Below are 15477 nucleotides of genomic sequence, written 5' to 3'. Positions count from 1 at the left end.
TTAGGGCCAGGAAACTGTTAAAGTGGTGGAGGGTGTATGTCAGAAGAGACTGGACAAGTGGAGGCAAAATGGACTCGAGATGGGAAGAAATAAGTTCCGTGGGGCAAGAACGGGCTGAAATAATGGGTCTACTGGGGCAGTCCTGTTTGTGGATCTTGGGACGGAGGTAGAAACGGGCTGTGCGGGGTTGGGGGACTGAGGTTGGAGGCCGTGGGGGGGAAGATCACCAGAGGAGATGAGGTCTGTAACAGTATTAGAAATGATGGCTTGATGTTCGGTGGTGGGGTCAAGGTCCATGAGGAGGTCTGAGGAAGTGTTGGAGAGTTGGTGTTCAGCTTCCGCAAGGTTCGACAGATAACAACAGTGCCTCTCTTATCAGCAGGTTTAGTGATAATATCAGGGTTGGACCTGAGAAACATAGAAACATAGAAACTAGGAGCAGTAGTAGACCATTCGGCCCTTGGAGTCTGCACCGCCGTTCACTATGATCATGGCTGATCATCTATCTCCACACCACATTCCCGCTTTTTCCCCAAACCCCTTGATGTCTTTTGTTTCTAGAAATCTATCTATCTCCCTCTTAAATATATTCAGTGACTTGGCTTCCACAGCCTTCTGTGGTAGAGAGTTCCACAGGTTCACCACCCTCTGAGTGAAAAAATTTCTCCTCATCTCGGTCCTAAATTTCCTACCCCGTATCCTGAGACTGTGACCCCTTGTTCTCGACTTCCCAGCCCGGGGAAACATCCTCCCTGCATCCAGTCTCTCCAATTTTATATGTTTCCATGAGATTCCCTCTCATTCTTCTAAACTCTAATGACTACAGGCCTAGTCGACCCAATCTCTCCTGGGATGGCAGGACTGTCGTATGAGAAATCAGTCTGGTGAACCTTCGCTGCACTCCCTCTATGGCAAGTATATCCTTTCTTGGGTAAGGAGACCAAAACTGCACACAATACTCCAGGTGCGGTCTCACCAAGGCCCCGTCGAACTGTAGTAAGACATCCTTGCTCCTATACTCAAATCCTCTTGCAATGAAGGCCAACATACCATTTGCCTTCCGAACTGCTTGCTGCACCTGCAGGTTTGCTTTCAATGACTGGTGTACAAGGGAGAATGGAGTGCTGCAAGTTCAGAGTTTTTACTTTCTTGTCCAGAATGGCTGCCGTATTGGCCCCATTTCAAAGTCATTCATTGTGTGGAGGACCTGAGATGTAACTAAAAGTAAGTGTTTGTTATCAAACCTTGCACGGTGCTGCGAGATTTACCTTGAGCGCGCCTGGTCTCACAAAGCCAGAACTCGCATCTCCTGCAAAATGCCCTGGCGATATTTTGACAACATTTCCTGGATGCCTGCCCTTGTGGTGTATGGTTTCTCAGTGTAAGCAATGTGTTCAATTTACCTGTCCTCTATTGGCAGGACCACACCTTTCAGAGGAGCATTCCTGCACAAATTGGTCTCCGAGTGCTTGCATTGCTATTCTAAACATTTTGGCAACAAACCATCAGCATAATACGGCTGTGTCTATGCAATTGGTAGTTGCTACTTTTGCATCTAAATTTAACTTAATATTATTGAACTCCACCTTCCCTTTCCCTTCCCTTTTCGGATAAGCAGGTCTGTCATTTTGCGCACAGCAATACATATGGATCATTATATCCTTGATGCAGGTGTATGTATCACTTGCTCCAGTTTATGACTAAGAGTATCGCCCGTTTCCTGTCTGGTTAATTCGGACGGACAAAATGGCTAATGCTTGTATTGGAGGGAAATATAGAAAGGCTTGCATTTCTGTAGCGAGCGCCTTTCACAACCACCGGACGTCCCAAAGCGCTTCACAGCCAATGAAACACTTTTGAAGTCTAGTCACTGTTGCCGGGAGATGTGGGCTCAAACCCCAAGACTCGGCTTCCCATCCACTTCTTCTTCTCCCTGGGGTTTGGGGACGTGGAGAAATTAGTCAATTTGTACAAGGGTCGGGGGGTGGGGGGGGGGGAAGGAAAAATAAGTCACGCAGGTCAGGGTAGAGCAATAATTGACACCCCATGGAAAGAAAAAGAAAGACTTGCATTTATATAGCGCCTTTCATGACTTCGGGACTTCCCAAAGCGTTTTACAGCCAACGAAGTACTTTTTCAAATGTAGTCACTGTTGTAATGTGAGAATCATGACGGCCAATTTGCGCACAGCAAGCTCCCACAAGCAGCGATGTGATAATGACCAGATAATCTGTTTTTACGTGTTTGTTTGCGGAATAAAAATAAATATATTTATGTTGGGTGAGTTACAGGTCGGTTCAGGAATCTTTTGAAGTTGGGGGTTGCAGAAAATTCCATGTATTGTCAGCAGTGGCTCAGCAGATAGCACCCTCGCCTCTGAGTCAGAAGGTTGTGGGTTCAAGTCCCGTTCCAGGGACCTGAGCACATAAATCTAGGTTGACCCTCCCACTGCAGTGCTGAGGGAGCACTGCACTGTCGGAGGTGCCGTCTTTCGGATGAGACGTTAAACCGAGGCCCCGTCTGCTCTCTCAGGTGGATGTAAAAGATCCCATGGCACTATTTCGAAGAAGAGCAGGGGGAGTAATCCCTGATGTCCTGGCCTAATATTTATCCCTCAATCAATATCACAACATACAGATTATCTGGTCATTGTCACATTGCTGTGTGTAGGAGCTTACTGTGCGCAAATTGGCTGCTGCGTTTCCCACATTACAACAATGACTACGCTCCAAAAGTACTTCATTGGCTGTAAAGCACTTTGAAACGTCTGGTGGTTGGGAAAGGTGCTATATAAATGCAAGTCTTTCTTCTTTATTCCCCTTGTGCAAAGCCAACTCATGCATGTTGTCGATATGTGTTTCAGCGAGAAGCAAGTCTGCTTTCTCTGCTACCAATTGGCCTGAACTCGACTTCCAGTTGGAATGGAGTCCTTCTGACCTTGCTTGGGGTTTCTTTTGGTTACCAGATTAAAGTGAAAGGGAATATGAAACCCTTTTGTGGTTTGTTTTTTGCCACAAGTAGGACTACCTCAACATCACCTGACCCCCCCTCAACTCTGAGCCTTTCGCCTTGCTGTACTCAGCTGATCTGTTCCACAGCAGGTTGTTGTTCAATACCGGACACTCTCAATACTGGACAATGTTTGAACAATGGGCCCGACTTTGGCCATGACTTGCATCAATTTTTTTGGAGTAAGTTTTTTCTGGCCGAAGTTTAAAAAAAAAATACAATTTTTTTCCCCAAAAATTTGCTCCGGAGTAAGTCAGTTAGGATTTTTTTTAGGTCAATTTTTTTTTTCAAAAGGGGGCGTTCCCAGACACTTACGCCAGTTTGGGCCATTTATGCCACTTTGGCCAGCAAAAACTTACTCCAAATCCACTTAGGTCAGCATATGTGGCCAGCTCTGAAAAACCTTGCGGGCAGTGAAGAAAAAGCAGCGCACATTCGGCAGACATTAGGGCAGGGATAGGGGAGGGAAGGGAACTGGAGAGGACCTCAACAACCAAGCACCAAACATTGCAAGGAAAAGCTCAAACAATTAAAATATTAATAAAAAATGAAGTAAATCCTACCGGAGAAATGCGAGTTGCCGCGACGTCACGGGGTTGGGGGAGGGGGGTGTAGCCAGAGAGAGAGAGAGAGAGAGAGAGAGAGAGATATGCTGGTATACAAAGCACTCTTTCTCTCCCCCCCCCCCCCCCAATACACTCTTTCTCTCTTTTCCCCCCCCCCACGCCAAAACTCTCCTCCTCTTCCCCCCCCACCCCCTCCCCCAACACCAATCAAAACTCTCAAGCACACGTGTCCACTAAATAAAAAATAAAAGCGGAGTCCTACCTCGCCTGGGAACTCAGCGGGCCGGTAGTGTGCCCAAAAAAAGTGGTTGGGCCCATAATGTTGGGCCCATAATTCGGTGAAATTGAAATCTCAGTTTTTGAAGCGTGTAGATTCAGGATGAAGGAAGAAAAAAAAGAAAGACTTGCATTTATATAGCGCCTTTCACATCCAGTAAGAGTGAGGCACTCCATTGAACAGGTTACACAGCTCAATGGTGGGGGGGGGAGGAGGGGGTAGGGGGGAGAGAGGGCTGAGAGGGGGGGAGGGGGGAAGATAGAGGAGGGGGGGTGGGGGAGAGGAGAGGGGAGGGGGGGGTGAAGGAAAAAGAGAGAGAGAGAGAGAGAGAGAGAATTCTGCCGTATTCTCTTCAGTTTTAAACCCCTACCTCCAAAAGGACATAGATGTGTTGACAAACTTTCAAAAAAAGAGTGAGCAGGAAGGGTACAGGTCCTGTGTGACTTAATTATAAAAACTCATCATCATCATAGGCAGTCCCTCGAAATCGAGGAAGACTTGCTTCCACTCTAAAAGTGAGTTCTCAGGTGACTGAACAGTGCAATATGGGAATTACAGACTCTGTCACAGGTGGGACAGATAGTGGTTGGAGGAAAGAGTGGGTGGGGAGTCTGGTTTGCCGCACGCTCCTTCCACTGCCCGCGCTTGGTTTCTGTAATGCTCTCAGTGACGAGACTCGAGGTGCTCAGCGCCCTGAGTCTCTTCCCTACCCACCCATGCCCTGTTCTTTCACCCAAATCCCTCAACACTGTACTGGAGTGTCACCTGTGGCTCAGTGGGCAGCACACTCGCCTCTGAGTCAGAAGGTTGTGGGTTTAAATCTCACTCCAGGGACTGGAGCACACAAATTCTAGGCTGACACTCCAGTGCTGTGCTCAGGGAGCGCCTCACTGTCGGAGGTGCCGTCTTTCAGATGAGATGTTAAACTGAGGCCCCATCTGCCCCCTCAAGTGGATGTAAAAGATCCCATGGCACTATTTCGAAGAAGAGCAGGGGAGTTATCCCTGGTGTCTTGGCCAATATTTATCCCTCAAACAACATAACCAAAAAAACAGATTATCTGGTCATTATCACATTGTTGTTTGTGGGAGCTTGCTGTGTGCAAATTGGCTGCTGCGTTTCCCACATTACAACAGTGCTTCATTGGCTGTAAAGCGCTTTGAGCCATCCGGTGTTCATGAAAGGCGCTATATGAATGCAAGTCTTTTCCAAGTGCCCAACTCTCGCCATCGTAAAGTGCCCTGGAAAGTTTATTTATCGCGAAGAACATTGCATCAATGTACATTATTGTTGTTTAGATATTCCAGGGTCAAGGTGGTCCATCAGGTTGTGACTCAACCCACAGTCGGGGTTTGTTCCTTTGGGTGTTCCAATTACCAGCTTGGGTGATTCAGATTACTTTCCCCGCTGACCGAAATGATCACTCCTTTTCAAACACAGTTGTAATAAAATAGCCTCTTTGTTTGTGGGTATGTGATGTATTAAACAGGTCTCCAGGGGAATTAAATCACATGACTTATTTCTCTGACCTCCATAATACTCTAGATCCAAGAGGATTGCAGTGCTGTTCGTGAGGCTGTGAGTTTTTAGTGATAAGTACGACCTCGTTAATTACTTTCATCATTATCACCATACGCAGTCCCGCGGAGTCGAGGAAGACTTTCTTCCACTCTTAAAATGAGTCTTCGGGTGGCTGGACAGTCCAATACGAGAGCCACAGTCCCTGTCACAGGTGGGGCAGATAGTCGTTGAGGGTAAGGGAGGGTGGGACTGGTTTGTTGCACGCTCTTTCCGCTGCCTGCGCTTGGTTTCTGCATGCTCTCGGCGACGAGACTCGAGGTGCTCGGCGCCCTCCCAGATGCACTTCCTCCACTTAGGGCGGTCTTTGGCCAGGGACTCCCAGGTGTCAGTGGGGATGTTGCACTTTTTCTGAGGGTTATCCTGTATCGTTTCCTCTGCCCACCTTTGGCCCGTTTGCCGTGAAGGAGTTCCGAGTAGAGTGCTTGCTTTGGGAGTCTCGTGTCTGGCATGCAGACAATGTGGCCTGCCCAGCCGAGCTGATCAAGTGTGATCAGTGCTTCAATGCTGGGGATGTTAGCCTGGTTGGCCTAATGTTGGTGAGCCTGTCCTTCCACTGGGTTTTGTAGGATCTTGCCGAGACATCATTGGTGGTATTTCTCCAGCGACTTGGTGTCCACTGTACATGGTCCATGTCTCTGAGCCATACAGGAGGGCGGGTATTACTACAGCCCTGTAGATCATGAGCTTGGTGGCAGATTTGAAGGCCTGGTCTTCGAACACTCTTTTCCTCAGGCGGCTGAAGGATGCACTGGTGCACTGGAGGCGGTGTTGAATCTCGTCATCAATGTCTGCTCTTGATGATAAGAGGCTCCCGAGACATGGGAAATGGTCCACGTTGCCCAGGGCCGCGCCGTGGATCTTGATGACTTGGGAGCAGTGCTGTGCGGTGAGGACAGGCTGGTGGAGGATGTTTAGCGTAAGGCCCATGCTTCGTACGCCTCAGTAAATACATCGACTATATCCTGGAGTTCAGCCTCTGTATGTGCGCAGACTCAGGCATCGTGCGTGTACTGTAGCTCGACGACAGAGGTTGAGGTGGTCTTGGACCTGGCCTGGAAACGGCGAAGGTTAAACAGGTTCCCTCTGGTTCGGTAGTTTCGTTCCATTCCAGCGGGGAGCTTGTTGAATGTGAGGTGGAGCATGGCAGGAGGGAATATTGAGAAGAGGGTTGGAGTGATGACGCAGCCCTGTTCGACCCTGGTCCGGATGTGGATTGGGTCTGTAATGGATCCGTTGGTAAGGATCTGCCCACTGAGCCACAGCTGACACGTAACCATGTTAAATTGAGAAAAAAAATGATTGACAAAAGTAATTGAAACTAATTTGACTGTTCTGCAACGCAGTTACTTGCTGTATGTAATATTGAAACAGCTGGTAAATCTTCACTTGAAACGTTGGGTTGGTATAAAAACTATTGGTAAATAGTTAAACAATTAGTGCATTGTGACCAGTTAAACCGGTTATGGAGTTGCTGCATTCGATTGCTCCGTCATCCACTAATGTTTACATCAATGCAGTGCTCCCATTTGCATTTTATTAACTTGAATTCCTCCTTTTATTTTCCTGACCTTTACACTTGGTTTGCCATGGCAACAAGCTGCCTTTGGAACTTCCGCTTGTGTTTTGTTAGATGGCACATGTGGATTACCGCACTTCTGATTCGTAGCTCGGTAACGTCTGCTCAGGACACACGCTGCCCGTTCACCGATACTGCGACTTGTTGGTTGAACCCAGGCCAAGCTCCCTGCTGACTGTTCAAGAGTTCTGCTTGAGGTGGCTTTAGCTAGGCTCCATCCGGGCCCACGTAAAGAAAAAACTTGCATTTAGTGTCAGCTGTGGCTCAGTGGGCTGCACCCTCGCCTCTGAGTCAGAAGGTTGTGGGTTCAAGTCCCACTCTCGGGACTTGAGCACAAAATAAATCTCGGCTGACACTCCCAGTGCAGTGCTGAGGGAGTGCTGCACTGTCGGAGATGCCGTCTTTCTAATGAGACGTTAAAGCGAGGCCCCGTCTGCTCTCTCAAGTGGACGTTAAAGATCCCATGGCACTATTTCGAAGACGAGCAGGGGAGTTATCCCCGGTGTCCTGGGGCCAATATTTATCCCTCAATCAACATAACAAAAAAACAGATTATCTGGTCATTATCTCATTGCTGTTTGTGGGAGCTTGCAGTGCGCAAATTGGCTGCTGCATTTCCCACATTACAACAGTGACTACACTCCAAAAGTACTTCTTTTTCTTTCTTCTTTTTCTTTCTTACTCTCTTCTTTCTTCTCTTCTTTCTTCTTCCTCTTCTTTGTTTTATATAGCACCTTTCACAATCTCAGGACTCCCCAAAGAGCTTTACAGCCAATGAAATACTTTTGGAGTGCAGTCACTGTTGTAATGTAGGAAACGCGGCAGCCGATTTGTGCACAGCAAGCTCCCACAAACAGCAACGTGATAATCACCGGATAATCTGTTTTTGTGTGTCAGTACAAGCCCAAGGTACAGGACCAAATCCTCTTGATTCTAAATGACACTAAAATAATCTGCCGTTTAAGAACCGTCATTGGGCAGATTAAAGGAGGCTTCAAGCAATGTTCCCGTGCAGCCGCATAGCGGTTTAGAGGTTCCGCGCAGGCCGCTCAATGGCTTTACGATGGAAAAACCACGTATGCGCTGAAATTTGAATGGATCGCGCACCAACAAAGATATCCGAGGGAAGATTGGCTTCATGTGTAAAGAGCATCACCATGGATGTGCGTTAACCAGAACAGAAGTCACTTGTGTAGCTTTTAGGGGCTGGCATCTGGGGCACTTTGGGATTTGGAGAGCACACAAGGAAGGCCAACCTAGGTCAAAAAGAATTTGGGGAGGTGGGCGGGTGCCTTGGCATGTGTTCCCCTCATTTTATGCTCTTTGTTCCATGGTTAAGGCTGTAAGGGGTACGGGAGTATCGTGGTTATGTTACTAGACTAGTGATCCAGAGGCCTGGACTAATTATCCAGAGACATGAGTTCAAATCCCACCGCGGCAGCTGGGGAATTTAAATTCAGTTGATTAAAAAAATCTGGAATTTAAAAGCTACAGTGTCCGTAATGGTGGCCATGAGACTATCGGATTGTCGTAAAAACCCCTCATGGTTCACTAATGCCCTTTAGGGAAGAAAATCTGTCTCCCTTACCTCGGTCTGGCCCGTATGTGACTCCAGACCCACAATGTGGTTGGCTCTTAACTGCCCCTCTGAAATGGCCACCAAACCACTACAGAGAAGATGGACTTCAGCGTTCAAAAATGCGGCTCACCACCACCTTCTCGAGGGTAATCCGGGATGGGCAACAAATGCCGGCTTCACCAGCGACACCCACATCCCAGGAACAAATATTTTTTTTTTAAATCTCAGCATCTCGATCTCGAGGTTATCTTTAGGTTATTGTATGTACGCGTTATAATCTTGTAGTTACTGCCTGTTATTTGGTTAGGCTGTTTGAGAGGTCCACACTGAAGAAGTGTTCTTTGCATCAACAAAACAATTGCCTTGGCATATTTTTCCTGCATTTAATCAAGATTTCTCCAGTCGCCCCCCCCTCCAGCTCTGTGGGAAAGCCTTGCGGTTTGGCTCTTAACCAAGTTTCCATCTCCAGCGCTATTGGTAAAATAAAATGCAGGCTGTAATGCGAGCACACGAGATGGATTTTTATAGGCCACAGGTTGGCCTCTGCTCCACTTCAACTTGAATGCCTCCAACTTGGGCCCATACCGTAGCTCAATCCCAGTCGTTGCTGAAGTGGATCAAATTGAATGGCCAGTCAACTTCACAAAATGGGCATAATCCTTGATTCTGTGTGACTTCCATTATGTTACTGCATCTTGTCGGGCTAAGCCTGGGAATGGCGTTGAGTGCTATTTATAGGTCCCAACGCCTCTGTTAAAATAGCATACAGAGGAATTTGATTGGAGTACATTGTGACCAGTTAGACAACAACAACTTGCAAAAATATAGCGCCTTTTTAAACAGTAAAACCTCCCAAGGAGCTTCACGGGAACGTTCTCAAACAAAATTTGACACTGAACCACATCACGAGATATTTGGGTAGAGGTATATTCATAATAAAAGATGTAACTGAGTACTGTGTACAATGAACAAGTGTGACCTTAGCTCCTTTAATAAGACTCCAGAGGTCAGGTACCTCGTGGGTGGCCTGCTTATATACCGTGCTCCCAAGAGATGCTGGGATCCCTTGGGACTCCCAACAGGTAGGCCCTCTGGTGGTAGTGTAATGCAGGTTACAAGGGGTTAAATACATAACAGGCAGGTGCCCAAAAGTCTGGTCAAAGAGGTAGGTTTTAAGGAGGGTCTTAAAGGAGGAGAGAAAGATCGAGGGACGGAGAGTTTTAGGGTGGGAATTCCAGAGTTTAGGGCCCCAAGGCAGCCAAAGGCATGGCCGGCAATGGTTGAGTGATTATAATCGGGGATGCTCAAGAAGCCAGAATTAGAGGAGCACATAGATCCCGAGGTGGGTTGTGGGGCTGGAGGAGGTTCTTTTTAGGCAGTCCCTCGGAGTCGAGGATGACTTGCTTCCACACTAAAAATGAGTTCTCGGGTGACTGATGAGTCCGATGCGGGAACGACAGTCTCCGTCACAGGTGGGGCAGACGATGGTTGAAGGGACATTGGTTGAAGGGCCGGTTGGGTGGGGTGCTTGGGTTGTCGTGCGCTCCTTCCGCGTGCTCCCGGCGAAGAAACTCGAGGTGTTTGGCGCCTTGCCAGATTATTCTCTTCCACTTTGAGCGATCTTGGGTCAGGGATTCCCAGGTGTCGGTGGGGATGTTCAGGACGGGAGGGGGTTACAGAGACAGGGAGGAGCGAGGCCATCAAGGGATTTGAAAACCAGGATGAGAATTTTAATTTCGAGGAATTGCTGGACCAGGAGTCAATGTAGGTCAGCAAGCACAGCGGGGATGGGTGAGCGGGACTTGGTGCGAGTTAGGGTAATGGCAGCAGAGTTTTGGATGAGTTTAAAGTGGGTGGCCAGCTAGGAGAGCATTAGAATAGTCAAGTCTAGAGGTAACAAAGGCATGGATGAGGGTTTCAGCAGCAGATAAGCAGAGGCAAGGACAGAGACGGGCGATGTTATGGAGGTGGGAATAGGTGATCTTGGATCTGGTGCGACACTTGCCTGCCCGACATCTAGTACGGCATAAAAGCCTCCTGGTGAAGAAGCTAATGCTGACGGACTCTCCCACACGTCGACAGCCACACTTGGGTTTTCTTGGTGCTGATTTGCAGCTCGGGTAGTCTATCCTCCTACTGCATCCAGCGGTGTCCCTCACCAGTCCCGCTTCTGTCTCCCAGTGTCAGCCGTGGCTCAGTGGGTGGCACTCGCGCCTCCCGAGTCAGAAGGTTGTTCAAACCCCACTGCAGAGGCTTGAGCACAAGCTCCAGAGCAGGGCTGAGGGAGTGCAGCACTGTCGGAGGTGCCGTCTTTCGGATGAGGAGTTAAACCGAGTTCCTGTCTGCCCCCTCGGGTGGAGGTAAGAGACCGCATGGCACTATTTCAAAGAAGAACGGGAGTTCTCCCTGGTGTCCTGGCCAATATTCCTCCTTCAACCAACATGAATAAAATAGATTACCGGGTGATTTCTGTTTGTGGGAGCTTGCCATGCGCAAATTGGCTGCTGAGTTTCTTGCATTGCAACAGGAAATGTACTTCATTGGCTGTAAAGCACTTTGGGACGTCCCGAAAGGCGCTATATAAATGCAAGTTTTATTTCGTATAGTTACTGTAGACTCCGGAGTCGCCAAGTTGATTTTTAAACACTTGAATTTAATTTTCTTTTCAGATTTAGAAAATGAGCTATCCGGGTTACCCACAAGCCCCAGGAGGGTACCCACAAGCCCCGGGAGGGTACCCACCAGCACAAGCAGCATACCCACCAGCACAGGGGGGATATCCACCAGCACCAGGTACGGTTGGCTTGGCATGGCTCACGTATTTCATGGTTTCCTGCGGGCTCTGTTAGATAGCAAGAATGCCGGGTTGAGAGGGTCCACCTCTGCTGTTGTCTTGGTGATTGCTGCTTTCTCGACCAATTGTTCAATTTAGCTTCTTTCCCAGCTTCAGATACTCAAGGCCCTAATAGGTTGGGGTTTTGGCCGGTCCTTGCAATCGTGCACCATTTAAAAAAAAAACTTATCCAGGGTGCAGATTTGAAAGTCTCTGCAATACACAAATCACTGTTACACGAATCGCTGAAAGTTAACATATACCGGTAGGTATATACAAGCAATTAACAAAGCAAATGGTATGTTGACTTTATTGCAAGTAAAGACGTCTTACTGCAATTATATAGGGCCCTGAGGAGATCGCACCTGGAGTATTGTGCACAGTTTTGGTCTCCTTACCTGAGGAAGGATATACTGGCCATCGAGGGAGTGCAACAAAGGTTCACCAGACTGATTCCTGGGATGGGGGATTGTCCTATGAGGAGAGATTGAGTAGACTGGGCCTATATTCCCTAGAGTTTAGAAAAATGAGAATGATCTCATTGAAACATACAACGTACTTACGGGGCTTGACAGGGTCGATGCAGGGAGGATGTTTCCCCGGGCTGAGGAGTCTAGAACCAGGGGTCACAGTCTCAGAATAAAGGGTTGGCCATTTAGGACTGAGATGAGGAGAAACTTCTTCACTCAGAGGGTGATGAATCTTCGGAATTCTCTACCCCAGAGGGCAGTGGATGCTCAGTCGTTGAGTATATTCAAGACAGAGAGCGATAGATTTTTGAATATTAAAGATCAAGGGATATGGGAATCGGGCAGGAAAGTGGAGTTGAGGCCGAAGATCAGCCATGATCTTATTGAATGGCGGAGCAGGCTCGAGGGGCTGAATGGCCTAATCCTTCTCCTAATTCTTATGTTAATACCTTCAGCCAGCCCCCACGGAACACAAGAGACCCCCCCCCTCCCCCAAGCGGGGACTGTGATTTTTCACCTCTGACTTAGTTTTGCCCTCATTCATTCAAATTACAACTCTCAATTAAATCATCGGTTGGTTTTCTCTTAATCCTTTTACTGAAACAGCTGTAAACCCTAAAAAAGAAGCTGGGTGGCGTGTAGTCAGTTCCTCCTGACTTGCATCCCTGAAGCATTTTTTTCTTTGGCCCGCAGCTTGGATCGAATGCTGAAAGCACATTTTCTTTCTGCAACAGTACAGTGGACTAATTTATTCCTCTTGGCTCTTTAAAAATCAATGAGCACTGGTGACGTCCCTGAGACATGAGGCCATAGTTTGGATGTGTGGCTGAGTCTGCTGTGCTTACACGATTGAAATATGAAGGGAATCGAGGGATACGGGGATAGTTCAGGAAAGTGGAGTTGAGGTAGATCAGCCATGAGCAGGCTCGAGGGGCCGAATGGCCGACTCCTGCTCTTATTTCTTATGTTCTTATGAAATACCACGCTCGCAAAAGGACCCGGGGATTAATGAGTGGAGTTTTTCTGCCAATTTAGCTTGCTCGTATCATTTGGCTATCATTTTAAATGATCAGAATTCAAGGATTTCAGCTCTGTTCCATCTCTCCCTGTGCAAATCCCTTCAGGATGGATTCTGCCCTGCCAACATTAAGACTGCCCTGGTCAACATCAGCAAGGACCTCATTTGTGACTGTGCAGTGCGCGACCCCTCCTTATCCTACTTGACCTCTTCATGGTTTTCATTGGCCATCTCATTCTGCTTCATTATTTTTTTCTATAGTTGAATTCCAGAGCCCTGAATATACCTATCTTTGCATCGTCTCCAGCCATACATCCCAACACAATGCCCTTCATTTGTATTCTAATCTCCACCTTTACATTTGCCCCCTCCCAGTACCACATATGGAGATACAGCCTTGCTCGTCTTGACACGGAACTTTAAATCCCTCTCTCTAACCCTTCTGCCTCAAACCCTCCCTCTTTGATCATGCATTGGGTCAGCTTTCCTAGCACCACAGCTCATCATCCCTCATTGGCTCTGTGAAGCCATGTACAGTAGACCCCTCAAGTTGCTGAAGAAATACCACCAATGATGCCCCCTCAAGATCTTACAAATCCCCTGGAGGACAGACGCACCAACACTAGCGTCCTCGACCCGGCCAACATCCCCAGCATTGAAGCACTGACCACACTTGATCAGCTCCGCTGGGCACATTGTCCGCATGCCAAACACAAGATTCCCAAAGCAAGCGCTTTACTCGGAAACCCCTTCACGGCAAGCGAGCCAAAGGTGGGCAGGGGAAACGTTACAGGGACACCCTCAAAACCTCCCTGAAAAAGTGCAACATCCCCATTGACACCTAGGAGTCCCTGGCCATAGACCGCCCTCAGTGGAGGAAGTGCATCCGGGAGGGCGCTGAGCTCCTCGAGCCTCGTCGCCGAGAGCATGCGGAAATCAAGCGCAGGCAGCAGAAAGAGCGTGCAGCAAACCTGTCCCACCTACCCTACCCCTCAAAGACTATCTGTCCCACCTGTGGCAGGGACTGTGGTTCTTGTATTGGACTGTTCAGCCACCTGAGAACTCACTTTTACAGTGGAAGCAAGTCTTCCTCGATTCCGAGGGACTGCCTATGATGATGATGAAGCAATTTAGCATGATTTCTGACATTAAAGATGCTACATAAATGCAGATTGTTACAATGCAAAATGTCATTCAGTTAATACACAGGGACCTTTAACATTTGCTGGAACAGGCAGCAAGGAGCCCCGGTCTTGTCTAAAGGACGGCACCGCCAACAGTGTAGCTGTGTATCAGTATTGCACTGCAACAGTGCAGCACTCTGTCAGTATTCCATTATGTGTCCAGGTCCTGTAGTGGGGCTTGAATCCACAGCCTTCTGACTCAAGTGAGAATGCTACCAAATGAACCAAGTTGGTTGCACCAATATATATCCCTCCATCTGGACATTATCACATTGCTGTTTGTGGGAGCTTGCTGTGCGCAGATTGCCTGCCGCGTTTCCCACATTACAACAGTGACTACACTCCAGAAGTAATTCATTGACTGTAACGTGCTTTGAGACGTCCGGTGGTCGTGAAAGGCGCCATATAAATCCTGTTCTCTTTTTTTTTTTGTTCCTTCCTTTTCTCTCCCCTTTTCTTGTGGCTGCTGCAAGTTTCAGCATTAACCTCCATAGTGTAAATGATCTAAAGTCATTATTCTTGTGTAAAAGCTCCCACTTCTTTATTTGAACTTTTGAAGTTGGTGATGATTGGAATAAATGACCAGCATGGAGTTTTCCCTTTCATTTTGTCAGGCTGTTGATGTAGTGCTACCCAACGAGTTGCGCAGCCATTGGGGAGACGTGAGGCAAGTGCAGTCATGGACTTGCTAACGGTTACAAAAGCAAAATACTGCGGATGCTGAAATCTGAAATAAAAACAGAAAATGCTGCAAATACTCAACTGGTCAGGCAGCATCTGTGGAGAGAGAAACAGAGTTAATGTTTCAGGTCAATGACCCTTCGTCAGAACTGGATAAAGTTAGAGATGTAACAGGTTTTTAAGCAAGTGTAGGGGCAGAGATATGGACCATGTGCAGTAGACACCTCCAGTCGCTGGAGAAATACCACCAACGATGCCGCCACAAGATCCTGCAAATCCCCTGGGAGGACAGACGCACCAACATGAGTGTTCTTGATCAGGCCCACGTCCCCAGCATTGAAGCACTGACCACGCTCGACCAGCTCCGTTGGGCGGGCCACATGGTCCGCATGCCCGACACAAGACTCTCAAAGCAAGCGCTCTACTCTGAACTCCTGCACGGCAAGTGAGCCCCAGGTGAAACCTGGGAGTCCCTGGCCTAAGACCGCCCTAAGTGGAGGAAGAGCATCCAGGAGGGCGCTGATGCAGAAAACAAGTGCGTGCGGCAAACCAGACTCCCTATCCACCCTTTTCTCCAACGACTGTCTGCCCCACCTGCGACAGGGACTGTAATTCCTGAATTGGACTGTTCAGTCACCTGAGAACTCACTTTCGGAGTGGAAGCAAGTTGATTTCGAGGGACTGCATATCCATCATCATCATC

The 15477-nt window shown here is 48.1% G+C and overlaps 1 protein-coding gene across 3 annotated transcripts in view; it reads left to right on the top strand.

Annotated features, from left to right (window-relative positions):
• The window catches only part of LOC139234858 (annexin A4-like), a 105091-nt gene that overhangs the window by 13180 nt on the left and 76434 nt on the right, over positions 1-15477 (top strand). For all 3 annotated transcript variants that reach the window (XM_070865631.1, XM_070865629.1, XM_070865630.1), the window contains exon 2: positions 11258-11381. In XM_070865631.1, coding sequence (XP_070721732.1) covers positions 11267-11381 — 115 coding nt within the window. In that variant the 5' untranslated portion in view covers positions 11258-11266. The remainder of the gene's footprint in view (positions 1-11257; positions 11382-15477) is intronic.

Source organism: Pristiophorus japonicus, chromosome 22 (assembly GCF_044704955.1).
Source record: "Pristiophorus japonicus isolate sPriJap1 chromosome 22, sPriJap1.hap1, whole genome shotgun sequence".
NCBI lineage: Eukaryota > Metazoa > Chordata > Chondrichthyes > Pristiophoridae > Pristiophorus > Pristiophorus japonicus.
Note: the sequence above shows the minus strand (reverse complement) of the source record. Positions and strands in the feature narration are given on the sequence as shown.